General features: G+C 36.7%; 2 protein-coding genes across 3 annotated transcripts in view; both read right to left on the bottom strand.

The window, feature by feature from the left end:
• The window catches only part of rtkna (rhotekin a), a 75,358-nt gene extending 64,878 nt beyond the window's left edge, over window positions 1–10,480 (bottom strand). The window contains exon 1 of the mRNA XM_089130159.1: window positions 10,132–10,480. Within this exon, the coding sequence (XP_088986285.1) occupies window positions 10,132–10,242 (111 nt within the window). The 5' untranslated portion in view covers window positions 10,243–10,480. The remainder of the gene's footprint in view (window positions 1–10,131) is intronic.
• An 8,918-nt stretch (window positions 10,481–19,398) lies between these two features.
• LOC148981705 (uncharacterized) lies at window positions 19,399–22,619 on the bottom strand. 2 transcript variants are annotated; one of them, XM_089130158.1, is made up of 7 exons: window positions 22,554–22,619; window positions 21,656–21,751; window positions 21,160–21,275; window positions 20,929–21,053; window positions 20,806–20,853; window positions 20,634–20,718; window positions 19,399–20,398 (listed from the first exon to the last, which is right to left on the bottom strand). In XM_089130158.1, exons 1-4 carry the CDS (start codon window positions 22,606–22,608, stop codon window positions 20,949–20,951), a joined length of 372 nt encoding a protein of 123 aa, XP_088986284.1. In that variant the 5' UTR covers window positions 22,609–22,619; the 3' UTR covers window positions 19,399–20,398; window positions 20,634–20,718; window positions 20,806–20,853; window positions 20,929–20,948. The 2 variants fall into 2 exon arrangements, with proteins under 2 accessions (XP_088986284.1, XP_088986283.1); XM_089130157.1 differs by having other exon boundaries at window positions 20,806–21,053.
• Between the last annotated feature and the right edge of the window lie 1,277 nt (window positions 22,620–23,896).

Here is a 23,896-nt window from a genome sequence, read left to right as displayed (position 1 = left end):
AAAGACGGGCGAAAGGGCAGATTCCATCGAGTCCACAGGGTAAAAAACAATGAGAACCTCAAACTGTTTACAATTTCACTGTTTCCTCAGATCATTTCCTAGATTCACAGACCCATGAACACTCAGCAATGTTGGGGAATAACCAACTAACTGTAGTGTGACACTATCAACTACATTTTTAGAACAGTGAATGTGCAGTTCAGTTGTTTTCAAACCAATGTTGTTTTTTCAGTATAAGCTAAATAAATCCTGAAAAAAATAGTTTTCACAAAAATATTAAGCAGCACTGTTCTCTTTCAGTTCCGTCACGCACGCACCATCTGCTCCTCAGATTTCTCTGACTTCGCAAAGCGGCCATACTAAGCGTTTAGGTCTCGTTTTTCTAAAAATATTGGATTAGCATCAGCATTCTTAGCAAACTTAACATTAGCTCTTTAACCACCAGGACTGCAGACAGTCTCTGCAAACGTAACTAAATTGACCAATAAACAAATATTGAATAATTTACGGTGTAAAAATCAAGTAAAATTTAAAAAACAAAGAGTCAATAAAATATACTGGGAATTTCCAAGTAAACTTAACTTAAAGATTTCTAATTAAAGGTACTGATAATTATGTTTAGGTTTACTTAGTAAATCTTTGTAAATTCACTAGCCTTTTCTGAGTAAGAATACTTTCCAAGATTTTTTCAAGAAAATCCTTCTCCAAATTGTTTTTCAGTGTGCTTTAGCTTCTGACGTTCTCCCGCCTAGCGGTCAGGAGCTGCGGCCTACACAGAGCTTATTGAAGTGCTTTCTAACGCTACAGAGAAGCTCGCTATCGACTGACAAGCCCCGAGAGTCACAATCGTCTAAACTCGACGAAAGATTTGTAAGTGGCCCTAATTCTAGGCCAGAGTGGAGAAAGCTGCCCTTTTTCAGTGATCTGCATTACTACTGTAGATCTCCAGATCCTCGAAACAGGCTTTTTCTGCTCATCTGACAAATGCGGCAGCAATCGACTTCACCAACCTTGTTGGTTCTGAGGATCAGGGCTATTCTGCCATACCAGCGGTCAAGGACACGTTGGCTAACCACCTTTCTCCGGCGTCTGCTTCGTCGAGGAAATCTCGCCCCCTCCTTCCTTCTAAAAGCGTGTGCAGGACTACTTCCACCCTTATCGGAAAGTCCTACATGGCAGCTGGTCAGGCAGGCATGGCCCTACATACTATGGCCATCCTCCAAGCCTAATAGGCAGATGTTTTGAAGGAGATGGATGAAGGATCCGGAGTTATGCCAGAACCTGTCAAAGAACTTCGTTAGAGCTTTTGTTATACCGCTTCAGCTCAAGACGCCTATGAGGTCGCTGGCGGGGAAAAGGGCGGGGGCAGTTGCTGAAGAGTGCCACCTATTGCTCAATCTCACAGAGATCTGCGACAAAAAAAGGTTTTCCTTCTGGACACCCCAGTGGCTCAGTCTGGACTGTTTGAGGAGGCAGTCAACACTGTAGTTGACAAGTTTCGGGCCGGAAAATCCCAGTCGGCTGCCTTCAGGCTGTTTATGCCCAGGACGGTTAGGGAATCTTCTAATCCCTCCCCATCTCAACCCAGAGAACGTCCTTCTCATAGGATGGATTTCACCGCTAGGAGGAGTGACTCGGCTCATCCCCCACCAGCTACGGTTTGGATCGCCAGTTTCACATCATTCCTGACCCTCAGGTCAGAAAAAGGAGAGCTTCCCCCGATTTACAAGGTTGGGACAGACCGCGCTAGCGTTTCTGCCCACCTCTCACTTGCTCTCCTTCCCTAACCCTGCCACTTTTGCCACCCAGCGTGTTTTGAAGTGCAGTTCCTATTCAACCTCGTTCAAACTGGCGCAGGAGGAAGGAAATGCGTTAAGCTTTCTCCCCTCGCCTCCAACACGTTTGATACCTGCCGCTCGCATCCTCGGAGGCACTTTGTTTTCCTCAGGAGCAGGCAGACCCTGTAATACTGATCTAGGTAGTGGTACCTCCCATTACGTGTCAGGGCGTCAATTGCTCTTCAACAGGCTCTTCGACTGTTGAAGGTGTTGCGCGTTTACTTCCGCACCCTTTCAATTTGGAGGGACCCTCTCTTCCTTCGGAAAGGGCCTCGGCATGGGTGCAGTTTTCCGTCGCCAATTGATTACGATGGATGCCTCTCTGACCAGCTGGAGTGTGGTTTTCGAGTGCGAGAGCCCTTTCCACTAGAAGACTGTATTTCTCCAAGTGGAGGGGTTTGTGAGTCATGGTTTTCGGCACACGATAGGGACCCAGTCAGCTGCCCAGTGGGTTCACTGCTGGAATTCCTACAGGAGAGGTTTGCCTTTGGAGCGGCCGCTCCTACTCTGAGAGTATGCATTGCTGCTATTGCCGCTCATAGAGAGTCGGATGAGATCCCCCAGGCTAAACTGAGGTTAGTCACAGTTTTTATGCGTGGGATTAAGCACCTGAGACCAGCATGCTCCCCTGCAATTCCCACTTGGGACCTGTCAGTCATCCTGGAGGCCTTGACGGAGACTCCCTATGAGCCCTTGGAGTCAGCTCCGGAGTGGATTCTGACTCTGTCAAGAGCAGCGTTTCCACCACAGGAACTTTCCACAGGAACTAGGAACTTTGGGGTGGTACTCGGTGTGTTTACACCATAGGAACCAGGGTCTAAATGAAGTTCCAGGTAAAAATTTGTTTAAAAAGGATTCCAAGGATCAGCCAAATTTCCACGTGCATCATCAAAAGCGGTCGTTAAGAAAAGAGCTGAGCTGAATTTTTGTGCCATTTAGTGGTTTAAAAGTGTGAATGAAGTCGAATGCATCTTCTAGCCTGGTGCGCCTTTAGCTCCATGAACCCTAATAATTATCGGTTATTTATTTTTTTATTTTTCAAAGTTGAACAAAATGGAAGAAGCTGTTTTTGTGTCAGGGAATAATCAACTCACTGTCCTCTCACTCCCACATAAAATCTTTGTGAATCATTGATCATCTACAAATGCATTCACTAAATCAAAATACAGAAATACAGAAAAATGCTTATTTGGTGCTCAAGAAACATTTCTTATTATTATCAATGTTGAAAACATTTGTGCTGCTATTTTTTTTAACTGTGATATGTTTTTTTAAGGATTTCTAATCTCTAACTTGTGTGCCTTAAAAAGCTGCTCTGATTGTGAAAATAAATTAAGCATATCATCTGATTTATATTTAAAAAGATACTGCCCCCTTATATACTGTACTTTCAATGAAGTTATATGCAAGTGCCAAACTAAAAGCTTTTTAAAAGGTTAGCTTAGCATTACTGCAGTTGAAATGCTTTATACAGTTTCAAAGTATTTTCCTTACTGACACTCTCACACACTAAAATGTTTAAGAGGATGGAGTTTATGAAAAAGCATCCACTTTGAGGATTAACTCTCTTATGACACAAACACAAGTAACTCCCATGTGGTTGTTGTTATAACAGTGACCACTTCAGGGCTGTGTGTGGGCATGCCATTGCCAAAGAGTGAGTGACTCACGTCCTTTGTTCTAGACAGACAGGTACGCATGAATGAAGTAAATCCCCTTAATCTGAACCCAGTTGATTAAGAAACAGTTAATGACGTTAACAAAAGTCTGGGCCTCTATACTGTCTCATCCCTCTCTGTCTGGGAGATGTTTCTTCAAGCTAACACTCAGCCTTCTAAAAAGAGCAAGGTTAAGCATTATGTAATGCTAGAATCATTTAGATAATGAAACCCTGCCTGTAAATGAAAAAAAGTCTAATTCTTCAAGATATCAATCTAAATTAGGTTCTGTTTTTTTGTTGTTGTTGTTGTTGTTTTTTGACTGTAGCAGCAAGAAGCTGCTGGAGGCAGAGTAAAACCCAACATATGGCAATGATTTCAGCATTAGTCTGCACATACATTTAACTGTCCGGGTGTTGATGCACGTTTTGGAAGCGACGACAGATTGAATTAAACGTGTCTTGCTAACAAGTGACGTGTTTTATTATTAACATTAAACTACATTATTACATTATTACAACTACAAAACTTATCAGACCACTTATGAGTGCACATTCACATAGTTACATATGTCTTGAAACATTAAACAAAAGTGATCTCTCGCGCATCTACGTCGCGCATTGTTTACACAGAGATTTCGGAAGATTTACCTTTCACTAAACATATTTATATATATCGAAATCGTCTTATGTTAAGTGAAAGGTAAAACATCCGAAATCTCCGTGTAAACAATGTGTGACGTAGACGCACGAGAGATCACTTCCGGCGTAACGTCTGGAGACGGTTCAGTTCGGTTCAGTTGGACATCTGATTTAAATCAGTTCGACGGCTGTTAACAAGAGGTAAAAACTATATAAATACTGTTCGTTTTCTCACATAAACCGCTTGTTTTGTGTCTTAGGCCCTCAGTGTGTACTTACATTCACGAGTCATTAAATCATGTTTAATTTTGACTTCTCTGTGCATGCTCTTTGAGGTGGACCCCCTAAAACTGCATTATAGGACTGACAGACAACAATGGTTTGACCGAAAAATGTCAAAATTGAAAATGCTGTGGAAACAAAGACACCTACATCTTGGATGCCCTTGAGGTAAGCTAAAACATATCAAAATTTAATTTCAAAGTGAACTATCCATTTAAACTGAATTGAAGACGCACCACAACAAGAGACAAAACGATCCCACTGAGAGAGAATTTCTGAAATTAAATGAAACATCGATTTCTGTGGTTGTGAAGTAATTCAGAGATACAAGTAATCTGCCTAACAAGGAAAAACATGTCCAATTGTATGAATAATGCCCATGTCAGCTCTGCACAAGTGAGATAAGATAAAAGTGGACTGGACTTGATCTTGATGTCCTTGATCACAAGATCCTGTGTTGGGTCCTCCTGAACTATTTTACATCCTACTGTTGGTGAACATCTATTTATTTTTAGGACAAAAACATCCCAATACTTAAGGGGGTTATCAGCAAAGTCAATGTCAACTAAATACTGTGCCTGTTTTCAATATCCGCAATGTGTAGCTACTGTATAGGAGTGTTTTACAGCAGCTCTTAATATTTTGTATGCAATTACTTGAGAAGTAATTTACTTGGTGTAATCTAATTACATTGACTTTGTTGAAGTAAAGTAAGGGATTTTACTCTTCTTAATTCATAAAAAATTACTTCTGATGTAATTTCATTAAATACTCAATGGACTATACAAGGATTCTTTATAAAACAATAGGTAAGTTTTTAATGTAACTTTCTGCCGTTACACACTTTGGTAAGTTGAAGAATAATTTATGTAATTGTATTGTTTATCTGAAAGAAACAAAAGTGCAGCTTTTGTATTGTACAACTCGTCAAGGTTGATTTAGAAATGGATTTAGAAAGTAATTGGTAATAAGTAAAGCAATACTTTTAGAGAGTAATTAGTATAGTAATCTAATTACACAGTTGAAGATGTAATTATAGTATAAGTAATGTTTATTAAATACTTTTTAGAGTAACTTACCACTCTAAAAAAGTACATAAACATGGTAAGGATGGCCATTGACACAAATTCCACGATTCGATTTCAATGAACAATTAGTGATTCTACTCTATTCCAATCTCAATTCAATTAGATTCGATATACTGTAGATTAATTTGGATAGCAGGTACAGTTCCTCAAGAAGAAAAAAAAAATCATGGAACCATGTCTGTTGGTATAGGTCAGGATATCTTACGGTATCTTTCAACATACCTTCTGATGTTCATTCATGATGTGTATTTAATGCTATAACTGGTAGTAACGCTGAAGAGACGGTCAGTTTAATGACCGCTCCGCTCTGCCGCAATCCTTGAACTGAGGAGGCTACAGAGATCTGTCACACCACATTAAAGAGCAGGAAATAGTGTTTGAATTTCATAACAAAATGAACAGAAATGGTTTGCATTCAAAAAGTAAAAAAGCACAAGGCTTGATATGACTGCATGGTGTGCGACCGACAAATAATGTTTAGTGAAGTTGTTCTTGTATCAACTGAAAACAGCATAGACTAAAATACCTAGTACATGACATTAACTGCAACATACTGTATTCGGTCACCTGTTAAAATCTTATGTCATTATAGAAATATTCTTGTTTGTCTGAGGGGTGAGATGTGTCAATGGAAAGCTATGTAACCCACCCCTTAAAACATCAAATTATGCATCTTTGGGATTTGTATCATACTGTAATTAAACCCTGTAAATTTGGCTATGAGTTATACAGGAAACACAGTTAAAAAGTATAAAACCATGATATAAATCCTGCATGGTTTATGGAAATGTGAATAATAGGCAGCAAAACAAAACTATAGAAAGGGATTGTCATTTGACGTCAATAATTATTCGCTGGAATGCCTTGGTTGTAAAGTTTCTAACACTCCCTCTTATGGTCTCTCTACCATTTTTTCTTTCACAACACAATCACAGGATGTTTGTCCTCATTATTAGAGGTTTTTGCCAATTATGCTTCTTGGGTTCAGTTCAAAAAACAATTCTAAGCAAAGCAAACAAAGATAAAAAAAAAAAGTGTCTGTTGTCACTGACACTAAACCATCCCCTCTCTTTTATATACCGAATTCAAGCAAAGCTCAATACGCCTCTTCTTAGCTCTCACGGTTCAGCCTGGCATACTAACTAAGAGCGAGGAACCTATGACATCAGAGCGTGGATGATTATCCTCCTCTACTACGGTTCCTCTTAACAGGGCTTTCTGCCACAGACCTTCGTTTAAATCCAAAAGCATGTGCTCCTGTTTGGGCCCCCGTGCTGAAAGATTCCCCATTGTTCTCTGGGGCCTGGTAGTGCTGCTAACATGCTGAAGGGGAAGTTTTGCATTTCTTCAAGATATCAACTCCTTCATAGCTTTCTTCCTCATTCTGAACATGGCTAAGGCACCACATAAGTGCAATGTGTGACCTTACAAGTCCTAGGAAAGCCAAATATATGAGTGGAATTAAGAATCTTCAGCTAAAGATACAAGTGTGCACAAAGAATCATCTCTATTATTACGCATCTAACATGAACCACAGCAAGGAATATTTTAATATAGTAGCTGGTAGACTACTGTGCAAAAGTTTGGGGTTGGTAAGAATTTTGTTTTGTTTTTGAAAGGCGTATACTATCCTTACAAAGGCTGCATTTATTTGATATTGTGAGGTACTATTTTATGTATTCCTGTGATGGCAAAGCTGAATTTCTGAATTACTCCAGTCTTCAGTGTCACATGATCCTTCTAATCATTATAATAGGATGAGTTGATGCCTTTACTATTATTATAGATGTTGAAAACAGTTGTGCTGCTTAATATTTCTGTGGATATTGTGGTGTGTGTTTTATCAGGAATACTTTGATTAATAGAAAGTTCACAAGAACAGCATTTATTTGAAAATAAATATATATATATTGTAACATTATAGATGCATTTACAGTTAATGCATCCTTGCTGATTAAAAGTATTAATAAAAACACATGCCTTTCAAAAGTTTGGTTTGGCTTACAACTTACACAAGATTCCATTTCAAATAAATGCTGTTCTTTTGAACTTTTTATTCATCAAATAATCAAAAAATGCACTGTTTTATATGTATGACAACATGTCATGTATTTTTTTTTTTCAATTTATTTTTTTCAAAAACATGTATTTTTGAATATATATGCATGTGTATTTATATAATATAATATAACTTACTTATATAAAATATATTTTTTAAAGAGAGCAATCATCTTGGAGAATCCAGTACAGAATGAATTAAGCAGAGTTCTGTTAAAGAAAGTGTGGATGGAAGGGTGTGTCTGGTGGTATGTAGCCTACATCACTTTTAACTTCATTCATTCAGGGAAATCTAAATGTGGCAGAATCCCTTGCTGTGGTTTTAATGGACCATGTTGTAAGCAAACCAAAAAAAAAAAAATGCAAACTAGGCAAATCTAAAAATGACAGTGTGATTAAATTGATATAAAATAACCCAAGAAAGATGCCTTTTGCATCAGTTTTGACAATTAAAAAAGTGCACTGCAAAGGTTTAATGTTTGTTGGAGACTTGGCATAACAAAGGCATTACACAAAATCTATGAGCCAATTTTTCTATTACTGCTTTAAGTCTACTTAACTGATCCAGCAATCTTCCTTCCATCTATCGGTCAGTATAATTGCTTCACCTGAGCTTTGACACAGCCTGCTGCAGTATTACAGCAAACTGGGGCAAGATATTGCAAAGTTCAATCAGATCAACCATCTATGAGTGTGTATGCAAAGGTAAAAAGATCTCTTTAAAAGGAGTTTCATTAGGCCTCATTGATTTCCAATCAACAGATTTCCAATTTTTATTTTTCTGAAAATATATTTTAATGGTTATTCACAGTTTATTTACATTAAAAAGTAACTACAATAATTTAAATTAAATTTCAGAATTCCAACATTTTTAGGAGCTGAATATTCTGCAGGGTCCCCACTCTTTTTATACAAAATTATAATTTGTACACAATTTTTTCACTATAAAATATTTTAGAGCTTGGCTAACAGAATAAACAGTACATTTATTATAAATAAATTGACCATACACTCTAAAAAAATGCTGGGTTGTTTTAACCCAACTTTGGGTCAAATATAGACAAACCCAGGCACTGGGTTACATTTTTTCATTACATTTTTAACCCAGCGTTTGTGTTTGTCCATATTTGACCCAAACAACCCAGCATTTTTAGAGTGTAGGTATACGATTTAGATTATAGATTATGTTTTAGATCATTTTAATGTTTATATCTTAGTTTAAAAATGTTATTTTGAGGCCACTTGAGAACCACTGCTATAACTATAAACAACCAATGAATAAAAAAGCTGACACAGTCCATGTGACTTTTTCTGATCATTCAGGACAAGATCTGCCTAAGATTTAAGATCCCTGAATGTCAAATCAACAAGGATTTAAAACCTCCTGCACAACTAAAATGTAAACATATAGTCACCACAGCAGAATGAAGACTAAGTAAGGTCCCAACTCCCAAGTCAAACAAGGAATTCAGGCACAGCAGTCCAGAGCTGCCACTCACATCCAACAGCCACATTCTGAACCAACCATGCGTCTTTCCATCTCACCACAGCAGGCTACGTATAAAAATAATTAGGGGTTAGACAGAGTTCTCTTTTAACTCAACCTACTCTGGGATAATCATATACAGATGCCATTTAGCCCTTTCCCCATGGAAGAAGGGATACTGCAGTGTTTGATAAGATACTGGGGGTCAATGACAAAAAAGTATCACAAAATTATAAAAAGGAGAAATATCTAGTATAAAACATGTCAAGTTTTTGTTAATATAATATGTTTGCTTCACACATTTTTGAAAAAAAAAAATGCATTCCCTATTGGGAAAAGACTCCCTAAAATCTTTTATTCCCTATTGTGATGTACAATATATCAAAGTGAAACAGCTTATCGAACTACTGTAAACAAAATGTAGGCTAGAACTTGATTTTGTCCATTGGAATTTCATTGGATTGTTTAGTGATGTCATGTTAGTGACAGTTTGATCCCACCCTCATGCCAGTAAACACATCATAGAAGAGATGCTGTTGAAAGGGGGATAGGAAATTAATGCAACAATAGCCTACATAAAATAAGAATAGTCAATTTTAATTATATGGTGACGTACCTATCAAATCATTAAAGGTAAAAAAAAAATTGTTTGTTTTTTAGATTTATTGTTTTGAATTTAATATTATTTAAACTTCAATCAGTCAAGAGGTCAGGTTTAAAGTGTAGTATAAAATGGCCTCCTATGTTTTGGTTACGCCACACTGACAAATGTTTTTAATATCAATGATAACTTAAAACAAATTTTCTTAAACAAACATTTTTACTTAAAGCCCCACAATAAGCCGGACAAAACAGAACTTTACTCAGGCACTGCTTCATTTATTCTGACTGTACTCTGATTGAATACCGTTACCTTTGGGCTATAAATGACTCCTTTATCGATGGATACAAGCAACATATTAGCTAATTGGTGTTCGTAAATGTTAATATTTAGGAAAAGTAAACGGCCGACAGTACACCCAACACATAGAGTCCAGCTGAGCCTCTGGACACAGTAAGTGATCACCGGAGTTTCTTTACCTGCGGGGTCTCCATGAAAACACTTTGTCTGAACTTTCCACGTCGGATCTCCATCTCCAGCGCGGAGCCCCGAGCGACAGTCGCTCTCGCTGTCTGATTGCGGCAAAACATTCGCGATTTTTAGTTGATCCTTCACTCCAAAACAACGCTGTTTATTCTCATAGACCTGAGACCAAACCTCAGTTTGGAGACGCTCCACGTTGCAGCGGATCACTGTCACAGTCACGTTCGTTCATGCAAGATGACGTGCCTCGATCCCTCTATTTTCTGTTAAAAAACTGTAACAGCAAAAACGGATGATCGCAAGCTTCTCTGCTGCTCTCACTCGTACTTTAATCTCGCATCTACAAAGTGTGATTGAATTCCCAGAGCCAGTTTTTTTTTTTTTTTTTTCCGAGATTGTGAGCCAGGTAAAACAGCGTCCTCTGTCGGCGGATAGCGTTAGGCTATTTCAACAAAACAGGCTTATGAAACAAGCTACATTTAAAACTTTGATAGCTTTACAGTCTATGGCTGATACATAGTTACCTTGACTCGACAAAATGGAACATGGGAATCACGTAAATTCATGTCATTTAGTATCAGAAAACTCACATTGTCTACTAAAATGGGGACTGGATTAAACAAAACATGTAGGTTGAGGCCTGTTCCATCTGCTTAGAAAATTGGGGACTACAGTCCAAAATCTTATTGGGGATTACAGTGACTTGAATTAAACCTAACAATTCAGTCGAGGCTAAAGCGGTTCCATGTCAGGGCCTACAATTTAAGTTCATCCTGCATATTGGTTCAATGAATCAAGATTGGATGTGCAAGCTTCGCTATTCTTAAGCAACCCTATGGTCGATCATGGATCAAATCCACTATGGCAGACAGCACATATATTTTGTGGATTTGAGACATGGTGTTTTCTTCAGTGCATAACTTACATGTCACAGGTTTATTCTCCATCTGTAAAAATGAGAAAGTCATGCAAATATGTCCATGATGTGCAAATGCTCACCAAACAGCTCTATAGAATAGGGTCACAATAATTTGAAAATATTTCAGATATTTCTAAAATAAATATATCTTGCTAAAACATTTGTTGTTGGAAATTAATTTTTAAACCTAAAAGTAAGTGTAATTTTATGATAGCTAGCAGTAACTGGGGATTATTGTTATGTGGTAAATCATTGGCCTATAAATACTGTAACTGTAAGCCTATAATTAGTAAGCAGATGAGTTAATGTGTTGTGAACAGACAAAAAGTTCTAAACGTTGTACAACAATGGGCATATGATAATGTTCAGAGAGCAAAACAAAATCACAATTCTCTTTCAAAAATGCCAAGAAATTATTAAGTAGACTAAAAAGGGGAAAACACTTAAAACACACTGATATTTTGATATAGGCATAGATTTGTTTCATGTCATGTATCATGTACTTCACTGAGATTTCACTCTGTGTGAAACTTCAAAAAGCAGTTGTTATACTTTTATCACATCATTTTGGGTGTTTCTGTGCACCCAGGAACCCTGCATCTTCCCTTCTTCTCACACATTGTTTACAAGTGTAAGGTATTGTCCAAGCGGACATCCTGGTTAGGTATGGGTTGGGTCCCTGCTTCATCCTCTTCTCCTCATACTGTTGGGAAATCCTACCACTTGTGTGTGCATGGGACCTTAATGGTTTTCTTAATGGTTACCTTAATGGTTATATCATTTGACTGCATGCAGCTTGAACGTAGGCTGTTTTGTTCCTGGAAGGACCCATGTTCTTTTCAGATCAATGGAATTTCCTGGCAAGGGATTAAAGCAAGAGCACCAGTGGAACTGAGCTAAACCAGTTGAAAACAGCTTGAAATGTCTATTATTTTGTACTGGTTCTGTCAGCCATTCCCACTTGCCTCTATTTCCGAAAGCTTGGGTGGATGGACAACTTTCAGTATTAACTTAAAAATTGTGTGGAATGCCATCTGATCCAGCAAGGGCCATGTATGTAACCCAATTTTAGCCTACTGTTTGAAGTTTTACGGCAGGTCACAATTTCACTCTGTAAAAATCTAGATAAATAAGATTTCACATTTACAAAATGTGCCTGACTGGCTCTCTGTAAAACCCTCAAACTTTAAGCTTTCAGAAGAACTATATTTTAAAACGTTAAGGTCAGGCTTTGGTAAGTCACCATCTTTTGTCATAACTTTACTTTTCTAATTCTTTTTATTTCTAAATCTTTATCTTCTACGTTGTAAGGTGTATTATCTATTCAGATCTTGTCTTAAAACTCATCTTTTCTCTTTGGAATATGTAATTTTGTCTGTTTTTTTATTCAGTGAATTTTTTGCTCTTAACTGTTTTTTTGTTTTTGTTTTTGTTTTTTTGCTTAATTTCTGTGCATTGATTACTATACAGCACTTTGGTCAGACTGCAGCCATTTTTAAATGTGCTCAAGAAATAAACCAACTTGAACTTGAACTATTGTGATAAAGGTGAGAACTGACAATTTTACGCCAAGACTGCCACCTGGTGTTTAAAGTGTAAATTGCATATTTGAATTTTCACGCAGATATCTTCTCACATTCATGCAGGGCCGTATTAAGACAGGGTGGTGCCCATGGGCACTTTACCTCAAAAGGCCCCCTATATTTAAATATGTCAATTCAAAATGTACATCAATTAATTGACAGCGTCAATTCACATTTGCCTAACGTAAATAATAATACATCTATCATGTATCTTTCTTACCTTTACAGGCATGAATATGGGTCAGGGTGAAAAAAGTGAGAAGGTTTTAGGGGGGTCCGGGGGCATGCTCCCCCGCAAGAAAATTTTAAATATTCCATATTTTAAAGCATCAATCTGATGCATTTTGAGATGTGTTTTTTGCCAGCCTGGGCAGAGCTGCATGGAGAAACTTAACTTCAGTCATGAGTCAAATATATTATGGCCTCCGTAGGCTATCGAATTATACCGATCCAATACCAGCTCAATTTCTATTACTCTGTGTTGAACTGATAATGACTATTTTGTGTTAAACATAATTTACTTAATACAGACAACTTCATTATAAAGAAAAACAACAAATAAAAAATCAATCAATAAATATGATCATAAATGACAAAAAAAATCTATTATAAACTAGATTAGTGGGTAACTCAGCAGTAAAATTTAGTCTAAAATAATCATAAGTGCACAATATTTGTATAAAATCTGAACATTTAGTGGGAAAAAAACATTATTTAGTGGGGAACAAATAAGAGACACTAAATCTGTTAAAAGGTTTTCATGTATTAAGTTTAGCAGAACTGCTTCTTCCTTGATTTTGCGCAAGCAATTACATGCCCAAAGTCCTTTTCTTTGTTACCGTCTCCACAATTCTTACCGCCTCCTTCAATTATTACTATTAAGAATTACAATTAGAGAGCTCTACAATTGAATTGTTACTAGTAAGAATAACAATTAGAGAGCTCTCTAATTCAATTATTACTAGTAAGAATTACAATTAGAGAGCTCTCTAATCCAATTATTACTAGTAACAATTATAATTAGAGAGCTCTCTAATTCAGTTTTTACTAGTAAGAATGCAATTGCAGAGCTCTCTAATTTAATTTTTACTAGTAAAAAAACGAATTAAAGATATGTATAATTGCAGAGCTCTGTAATTAAATTAAAGAGCTCTGTAATTGCATTCTTACTAGTAAAAACTGAATTAGAGAGCTCTCTAATTATAATTGTTACTAGTAAGAATTCAATTCGAGAGCTCTCTAATTGAATTAAAGAGCTCTGCAATTGAGTTGTTACTAGTAAGAATTGAATTAGAGAGCTCAATAATATTAATTCTTACTAGTAACAATTGCATTAGAGAGCTCTCTAAATGAATTGCTACTAGTAAGAATGCAATTGAAGAGCTCTTTAATTCAATTCAAGAGCTCTCTAATTGTAATTCTTACTAGTAGGAATTCAATTAGAGAGCTCTCAAATTGAATTCTTACTAGTAAGAATTTAATTAGAGAGCTCTCTAATTGCAATTGTCACTAGTCATAATTGGATTAGAGAGCTCTCTAATTGTAATTCTAACAATTCAATTGTAGAGCTCTCTAATTGTAATTCTTACTAGTAACAATTCAATTTGAGAGCTCTGTAATTAAAAATGAATAGAAGTCAATGGAGACATATGACTAGTAAAAATTAATTTATTGAGCTCTCTAATTGTAATTGTTACTAGTAAGAATTGAATTGGAGAGCCTTTCAATTGTATTTGTTACTAGTAATACTTGAATTAGAGAGCTCTGAAATTTTATTTTCACTACGAATTGAGTTAGAGAGCTCTCTAATTGTAATTGCTACTAGTAAGAATTGAATTGTAGAGCTCTCTAATTGAATTGTTACTAGTAACAATTGCATTAAAGAGCTCTCGAATTGAATTCCAGAGCTCTGCAATTGCATTCTTACTAGTAAGAATTGAATTTATAGAGCTCTCTAAATCAGTTTTTACCAGTAATAATCGCATTAAAGAGCTCTCTTAATGTAATTCTTACTAGTAAAAACTGATTTAGAGAGCTCTCTAATGTAATTCTTACTAGTAAGAATGCAATTGCAGAGCTCTGGAATTCAATTAAAGAGCTCTGCAATTCTTACTAGTAAAAATCGAATTAAAGAGCTCTCTAATCGTAATTGTTATTAGTAAGAATTTAATTTGAGAGCTCTATAATTGTAATTGCTACTAGTAGGAATTAAATTGTAAAGCTCTCTAATTGAATTCTTACTGGTAAAAATGCAATAATGACGAGTAAGGCTGGGTACAATTTAAGCTAAAACGGCTTGCCATAGGGATCGCAATTCCTGTGATGTTCTCATACCAAAACTTTCGATCCCTGGAACATTTTGAATTGTAGCTAAACGTCTAGCGTCCTTGTCTTTCTGTAACTTTCTTTTTACAAAACCACTCAATTGACGTCTGTCCACGTTTGAGATTCATTTTCTGTAGCCGTTAAAAAATGAATGACACAGCGTACCTGTTGTGGACCAACTCAACTCTGACAGATTGGAGAGGGGGGAGCGATAGTGGTCATTTAATCGTTATTTATTTATATTTTATTATTATTGTTATTATTGTTAAATTAGTGGTCATTAATGAGTTATGTATGGTCTTTCAAGAATTTCAAGTTAATAACAGCAATTTAGGAAAAATATTTTTTAAGCTTGTCATGTGGTGCCCCCCTAGTGGTTGTGAATGGTTGGTGCCCCTAGGCACTGCCACAAGTGCCCTTATGATGGTCAAGTGGCCTTATCCGGCCCTGCTTAGGGTAAACAAATGTTTTTAAGAGACAGAAAGACTTGTCTGTAAACTGAAGCCTTCAGTATTCAGAAAACTTAAGACAGTAGGCCAACACAACTTTTTTTTTTTTTTTTAATATTTATATTTTTATTATTGGACAAAATTAAAGCATCAGTCACGTAGCCTTGAGGTACTGGGTATTGACAGTATAGGCTACATTACATTTCATAGTGCATTGGTGATTTTATAAAGACCAAATGTCAATATCTAGCACAAATCTATAGACTAAAACATTTTCGTATCTAAAGAAGAAAAGAACAATGACAGCAGCCGCGGACTCGTGGCCCTGTGCAAGCACAAACGCACCGGACAGGTTTGTAGATGAGATGGAGAGCGCGGCTTGCTTGCGTGACGTCACTCATCACTACTCCTCCAAAGATTTTGTGATGTTTGAAGAATTTTATAATTTATTATGGTTATTTCTACCGCACAAAACAGCACAAATCGAGCACAAACAAAAGGCACCGTTTTGGGGCGATTTAGACGAGATGGGGTGGAGTGACGTCACTGTCCCGAATCCAATGTTCTATTTCTAAGGAGGGGAAAAATACATAACGTTCTTAACGGCACAAACCGGTACAAATTGAGCACAAACAAACGTCACAGTTTTGCAACGATTTAGATCAAATGGGGTGGAGAGTTATGTAACTGCTTAAAAAGTTTTTTTTTTTTATGTTTAAGAGCGATCGTAGTTGCAATGTTTCTTTCAACGGCACAAACCGAGCACAAACAAACGACACCGTTGGTGTGATTTAGAAGAGGTGGGTTGGAGAGTGACGTTACTGCATAGCTGTCAACATTGAACATTGAAAATAAGGGAGTTTTCCCGGATTCCATCCCCAAAATAAGGGATTTTTTTTACACGATTCTAAAAATAAAGCACTAATCCTTAAAAGTCTAGAGAGTTAATAACTAGCCTAGAAGTGTCATTTAAAGAAAAAAAATCTACATTTGGATTAGCGGTGTGTTGCTCTTGCCTTTACGACAACAATTTCAACTGTTATCACATCTTCCAAAACCCACAAAATAGGGAATTGGGCTGTCTGTTTATTTCAATTACATTTACACATTTTGTGTAGTTTTAAAGAGCCTATATTTAGCCTGGTGGTGGACCGTCACTCAGAAGACACTCTTGTTATTGTAGCCTATCCCATCTTTATATCCTCCTGGAGCCCGTTCTCATCCCAAAGCGCCATATAGTATGGCAAGCCGTTTTAGCTTAAATTGTACCCAGCTTTACTCGTCATAATTTCATTCTTACTAGTAACAATTACAATTAGAGAGCTCTACAATTCAATTCTTACTAGTAACAATTAAAATTGTAGAGCTCTCTAATTCATTTATTACTAGTAAGAATTACAATTACAGAGCTCTCTAATTCAATTATTACTAGTAACAATTGCAATTAGAGAGCTCTCTAAATGAATTTTTACTAGTCATATGTCTCCATTGACTTCCATTCATTTTTAATTAGAGAGCTCTACAATTAAATTGTTACTAGTAAGAATTACAATTAGAGAGCTCTACAACTGAATTCTTACTAGTAAGAATAACAATTAGAGAGCTCTCTAATTCAATTATTACTAGTAAGAATTACAATTAGAGAGCTCTCTAATCCAATTATTACTAGTAACCGTTATAATTAGAGAGCTCTACAATTCAGTTTTTACTAAGAATGCAATTGCAGAGCTCTCTAATTAAATTTTTACTAGTAAAAAAACGAATTAAAGATATGTATAATTGCAGAGCTCTGTAATTGAATTAGAGAGCTCTGTAATTGCATTCTTACTAGTAAAAACTGAATTGTAGAGCTCTCTAATATGGCAAGCCGTTTTAGCTTAAATTGTACCCAGCTTTACTCGTCATAATTTCATTCTTACTAGTAACAATTCAATTAGAGAGCTCTACAATTCAATTCTTACTAGTAACAATTAAAATTGTAGAGCTCTCTAATTCATTTATTACTAGTAAGAATTACAATTACAAAGCTCTCTAATTCAATTATTACTAGTAACAATTGCAATTAGAGAGCTCTTTAAATGAATTTTTACTAGTCATATGTCTCCATTGACTTCCATTCATTTTTAATTAGAGAGCTCTACAATTAAATTGTTACTAGTAAGAATTACAATTAGAGAGCTCTACAACTGAATTCTTACTAGTAAGAATAACAATTAGAGAGCTCTCTAATCCAATTATTACTAGTAAGAATTACAATTAGAGAGCTCTCTAATCCAATTATTACTAGTAACAATTATAATTAGAGAGCTCTACAATTCAGTTTTTACTAGTAAGAATGCAATTGCAGAGCTCTAGCAATTGCAGAGCTCAATTGCAGAGTTGTAGAGCTCTCTAATTGTAATTCTTACTAGTAACAATTTAATTGTAGAGCTCTCTAATTAAAAATGAATGGAAGTCAATGGAGACATATGACTAGTAAAAATTCATTTAGAAAGCTCTCTAATTGCAATTGTTACTAGTAATAATTGAATTAGAGAGCTCTGTAATTGACCTTTCGCCGGCCCCTCCCACAAAATGGCCATTGTCCAATCACACATCATAGCAACCGTTACTGTGTGAGCTGTTCCGTCAAACAGTAAGCGGTGCGCCCACGGCGTTAGTAAATCGGACACATGATACCCCGAGAGATTGTCTGGAGAAGTTGTGTTTTTTCCCTTTCCAAAGCCCAAAACACAACGCGAGCGGTGCCTAAGATGTATTAAACAGTGTGGACGCCCCAATTCCAGTTAAATGTGTCGAACATGGTTAACTCGTCTCGCGTGCAGCGTGCGTGCGACTGAGATTAGTCAAAGAAGCACGGAGAAAGCAGATCAAGAGGATCCACAAAGGACTTACTGTACATTTTCTAAAGGGTTGTTGTTAACATACCATGATATTATCTGGGAAAATGAGCAGCAGTCAGCTAAGTTAGCAGTGCAGCACCGTAGACTACAGTTTAGAGGACGTTCGCAACGGGGAAAGCATGAAGCTTACATGACAACATCAGTTCATATATCAATATCGTAACAAATATAAATAACCTTAAATAACGTATGGTTCTCTGCCTCTTTCCGTCTCTTATGCATAACGTTAGTTACTTTTTAAACACGAAAATCGCATTCAGCATGAGCATGACACGCAATCGGTTGCTGTGGTAATGAACAACCTGCTTGTTAAAGCGAACGTGTACTCCTGTATCCTGTATCGGAGGAAAAATGAATAAATATGCAGCGCAAGTTATATATTTCGAACTCCAAACAATTAGCCACTGAACCAGTTTATAAAATCTTCAAGGCTGTGCTGGTTGCATTTGAGGTAACTTAGCATGGTCATGGGGTTTTTCTGATTTTTCTTGAGACTGGTAAGCATTAGCATCAATAGTAGTCGTGTCTCATTCATTTCTTAATTTTATATTTGAAATAAATCCCTCCACCGCATACCGTAACCCCTTTTGCTTCGATCTTGCTTGATATCGCGGAGGTATTACTCCAAAAAAGGTCACTGACACGCACGGGAATACCCTTTGCCGTCATGGCAATCTGTCGCGCTGCCCGTGTTTGACCATTTGTTGGACGGAGGTAGCAGCAGTAACTAAGGGGGGCGGGGCTCGGCGAAAGGCTAATTGTAATTCTTACTAGTAATAAATGAATTAGAGAGCTCTACAATTTTAATTGTTACTAGTAAGAATTGAATTGTAGAGCTCTCTAATTGAATTGTTACTAGTAAGAATGAAATTATGACGAGTAAGGCTGGATACAATTTAAGCTAAAACGGCTTGCCATAATATGGGACGTTTTTGCAAAAGCGTAAATATCCAACGCACATGGCACCCTTTAACGTGAAATGAGACGCAGATATATTTGGGCAGATGGCGCCCCCTAGCGGTCTAACCCTTACCGAGGCAGTTTTTTGACATTCACCACACCTAAAACAAGAACAGATGTACAGTATGATACATAATGAACATGTTTATATTTAACAAATATAATATTTAACTTTTACTTATAATAGTACAAGTGTTGATTCAAGGCCAATACAGAAATAAAACAATTGATTGTGGTTTGCAGTAGGTGGTATGCCATACGGAACCGTTTGCCATTGAAACTGCTTTATAACGCACCAGTGGGGCTCGACAGCCATTATCAAACGGGTTGGCGCGTATGGTTGGGTTGCGCGTGATCGCGATTAGGTCTCTGTAGGGGTCAGTAAGCTGGGCTGAGTTGAGTGGGGGACGGAGGGGGGTGACTCTGGGACGCCAGAGTCACTGTTGAGCCCTCTTGAGGTGTCGTGGGCTAGTCGACGAAACATTGAGGATGGAAGGTGCCCACTTGAAGGCCCTAGAGATGTCCCCTACTCGGCTCAATCCAGACGGTTGTCGTGGGTCAGGGGTTTGAAGGTTCATCAAGGGAAAATGAAATGCTTGAAGGAGAAGGGACAAGGGCCTCACATTGATCAGTACTTCTTACGAAGTCAGTCAAGTCAGTCGAATGAAATCTAGCGACAGGAAGCAAACCACAGCTCGCAGGATATCAGCACCCCTGTCATAGAGGAGAGGAGGGCTTGCACAGATAGTGGTGAACAAATTCATACTGGTGAACCCGGTCAGACTAACCAGCATAAGAGAGAAAAGAACCTCAACGGTCATAGGCCAAAAGCTTGTGAAAAAGCTGCATGGGACATGGTAAACAGATCTATGCTTTGCATTGGAAAGTTTAATGAATGCTAACCAAACATTACATTGTTAGAATTCAAAATATAAGATTAACATTTTAATATTATTTCATTGTATATGGATTAATGTGTTGATATGAAACACAGGCCAATAACATATTAAAACCATGTTTATCTTGTAATATACACAATATGAACTTGCATAACTTACACACAGTGTGTAGTGCCCAGGGGCCCACAATGGAATAATCAAGGCATCTTTCATGTGCGAATTCACCTAATTACAAGAGGCAAAACAATTGTACTGTCATGTGCTAAAAGGATGAAGGTGGTTAAATACTGGTCAACACTTTTGATGATGTAACTGAAATCCTTACATGTCATCCTTACATCTACTTACAGACAACATACAGTACATAGTTGCTAGAGCAAACAGGACTCAGTGCAAAACCTGTGTCCCAATAAAGCTGCAAACTGACATTCACAGTCTGATTTCACGAACTGTTTCTTACCGGAAAACTGGAAAAGGGGAGATTGATTAATGGGTAGAAGCCAAGTTGGAGGAACATAGAGATCAACGATGAAAACGTCTTTTCCCTGCAAAATGTCAATCATTCCAATCAGACAAATGCCTTGAAATGTATTTTTCCCCCCTCCAAATTTACATTAAATATAACATCGAACCTGCAACTGTAGAATCTCTCTGAGGATCCTAAAACATCCATTTCTGACCTATAAATAAAATATATTATTTATATATGAATATATAAATGAATTTGCTGCAAGTACTCATTGTGTGGTAGCGACCGTGGATTCCAATTCTTTTTTCAGGCCGAGGGTTTGAAAGTCTCATCTGGTGATGCAAGGCATGTTACTCCATCTTTCACAATCAGCTCATTCCCAGGCTTACTCTGATCCAGAACATAGTTTATCTGAAATTTTTGAAAGAAAACCCTAAAATTATGCATGACAAAATAATACAAAACAAAGATTGTAAGATAAATATCAAAAGAGGTTTGATATAAAGTTCACGTGTACCAACTGCTCCTGAAGAGGAAGATGTCCCAGAGTCCAGCATGATCGAGAAGGCTTGAGGTTTACTGGTCGAATCAACTCTTGACAGTGCTCACCACATTGGCGTTCAGGTTCTGTTTCTGAAATTAGATAAATGTTCAAGACATTAACTCATTTGATTGAGTATACATTTATCAGTGTACATTAATTAATACATACTTGATGCATATCATCTAGTACTCAATTACAATTGAGGAACATGATGATTTTACTTTTTATAAACAAACAATTTAACCTTGTACATAAGTTTTTCAGATACCAAAACATTTGTAAAGAACCCAATTCTGCATATATGTGTGGTCTAAAAATATTTATACTTTAATACATACTTATAAACATACTTGGTCTCCACTTTTTAAGTATCATGTTTGTTTTTGTCTAATGGTGCAGGAACAAAAATATAATTATTAAAATAATTAATATAAAATGGATATATACCAATAAATAATTTTATACATACCCTTTCCATCATGGGTGTGGCTTAAGCTTAGGCTGGCCTGTTTGTTTAGACCAGTTTTTGAATTTGTTGCGGCTTTTGAATCTGTTTGTTGAGAACCTATGAACAAAGTCAACAAATTATGATTCAAAAGAGTAGTAACACATGCTTTATATTTGTTTGAAATGTAATAAATTCCAAGATATATTTTGTGTTTTGTGTTTCAGTGTGTGATAGGTCACACTCATGAAATGTTTTGGGTGTTTAAGTGTCAGTCACAAATGTCTTTCTGGCTCTTTTGATGAATTCATTGTTAGTCCTTTGATTGTGGTGGTATACAATGCTTCTCAGAAGGAATATATTAGTTGCTGGTGCTGCATTATTCAGGAAATAATTGTTTTTCCTCATTTGCGAAAAAAAATAAAAATTGTTCCACAACTTGGCTATTTATCTTCCCAGCAAGCTCAGGAACCAGAGAAATCTTCCTCAAGATGTCCCTTGGGTCTTTGGTGTTGGACTCATGAAACGTGACATACAACACAAAGTGGTCAGCAGATCCAGTAATAGGAAGACCATTTTCATCTGGTGTTTCTTTCTTTTCACTGAGCCATGACAGATGGGAAAATATCTTGCCCTCTCTAGCCATGGAGATGTTTTCCGTAGTTGGCTCAAACAATCTTCCCTCAAAAGGCTAAAAGGGAACAATTTCTCGGGCCCTAGTCACATTTGTATGTGCAAACAAACCTCTCGCAAAATCATAAATACATATTAGGAAGATGTTCCCATGACAGAAGTAAATCTGCATAGTCTCGACTCTCAAGGGCTCTCAGCTCGAATCAGGAGCAATACAATACAATACTGATGAGCAATACAAACCATGTAGACTTGAAATGCATATATTTACACTTTCCAAAACACTGACCTGATGCACCCCATATTTTCCGGAAAATCTTGTCGTAGCTGTGCTGTGTTTGCATTTCACTATGCAAGCGTGTCCAGACCACATTCCTTGCACAGTTTACGAACAACATCAACCTGATCAAAGTAGGATTAGGAAAATATGTGAATATGTTTTGATGTGCCCCCAAACAGATGCATGTGAAACTAAACAAAACATATTTGAAATACATTATAAACAAAATATATAAAACATATATAAAACAAATACCTTTTGGTTCATGAACTCCTCCATCAATCTATCTTCTGTAACATGGTAGACTTGGGACTCTTCAGACACCTTAGGAGTCTTAATCTTTCCAAATTCTGTGTTGAGCACCTCATTGGAGGACCTTGTTTTGTGCCCAATCCAAGTTGCCCAGAAATGGTAGGAGGGCAGTACCTTGGATTCTGGATTCTGATTATTACCTTTGAACACACAAGGTTAATATAAATAAATATATAAGTTTAAAAAAAAAAAAAAAAAAAAACTTGTCATTTGAATTGAAAATTGAAAAAAAATTAAATTAGAACTAAATATGAAGAAATATGAGATTGAATCCACAATTACAGTACTTGACACAAATCCCCATCCAATCATCTCCAAGGACACTGCGTTCCAAAACGCCTCAATGTTTACCCTTCCTTTGAAATCCTTTGGTGTCTCTTCAATGTCACTCACTATAAGAAACAAAATGAAATATAAAAAAAGTGCACTAAAAGGTTTAGATATTTGTCAAGTATGTCACATTTGCAAAAGTTACCAGCCATGGAAAAAACTCCTTTCTTATGTAGATCCATAATAACAACAGGTGGATGGTCACCACATGAAGCACACGAGAAGTTGTATGTGTTGTCACAGAGGGCCTCAAAATGTAGGTATGCATGAATACATGTGTCTGACGAAGGATACTTCACATGGTTAAGATTCTCCAGACTGTCAATAACTCGACTCACTGCAGAATGGGTCTAAATGACCGTAAATAAAATATTAAAGTATAGCATAGAAATCAAATCAACAATGGTGGCGAGTCTTCCAATAACTACCTGTAGTGAACTCCTCAAAAAGAGACACAAATTGAGACTTATCAGAACATGGTCATTGAAGTTGTGTAGTTGATCTTTAAATTCTTGATATCGGTACATGGCACCACACTTGATGCACTTCTTGCAAAATGTAGATACGTCTGAAAAATATATTACATTTCAGAAAATACTTTAATCAGACAACATACAATCACGTTCCAAAAGTAAGAATTGCAGTAAATACACCATTAGTGTCATTAATAAATTACTAATATTACCTTCTACAATGCCATTCATTGTAAC

The sequence above is a fragment of the Pimephales promelas genome, chromosome 4, assembly GCF_988280905.1.
Source record: "Pimephales promelas chromosome 4, fPimPro1.hap1.1, whole genome shotgun sequence".
NCBI classification, from domain to species: domain Eukaryota; kingdom Metazoa; phylum Chordata; class Actinopteri; order Cypriniformes; family Leuciscidae; genus Pimephales; species Pimephales promelas.
The sequence above is the reverse complement of the archived record's forward strand: the minus strand, read 5'-3'. Positions and strand labels throughout refer to the sequence as shown.

What these genes read in the sequence shown, in the direction of transcription:
- LOC148981705 (XM_089130157.1), bottom strand. Translation starts at nt 22,608, where the DNA reads ATGCAAACACAGCACAGCTACGACAAGATTTTCCGGAAAATATGGGGT. An exon ending in GAAAATATGGGGTGCATCAG is followed by an intron (nt 21,752 to 22,553) that starts GTCAGTGTTTTG and finishes CTTTGTTCATAG; the next exon opens with GTTCTCAACAAACAGATTCA. An exon ending in CCACACCCATGATGGAAAGG is followed by an intron (nt 21,276 to 21,655) that starts GTATGTATAAAA and finishes ATCTAATTTCAG; the next exon opens with AAACAGAACCTGAACGCCAA.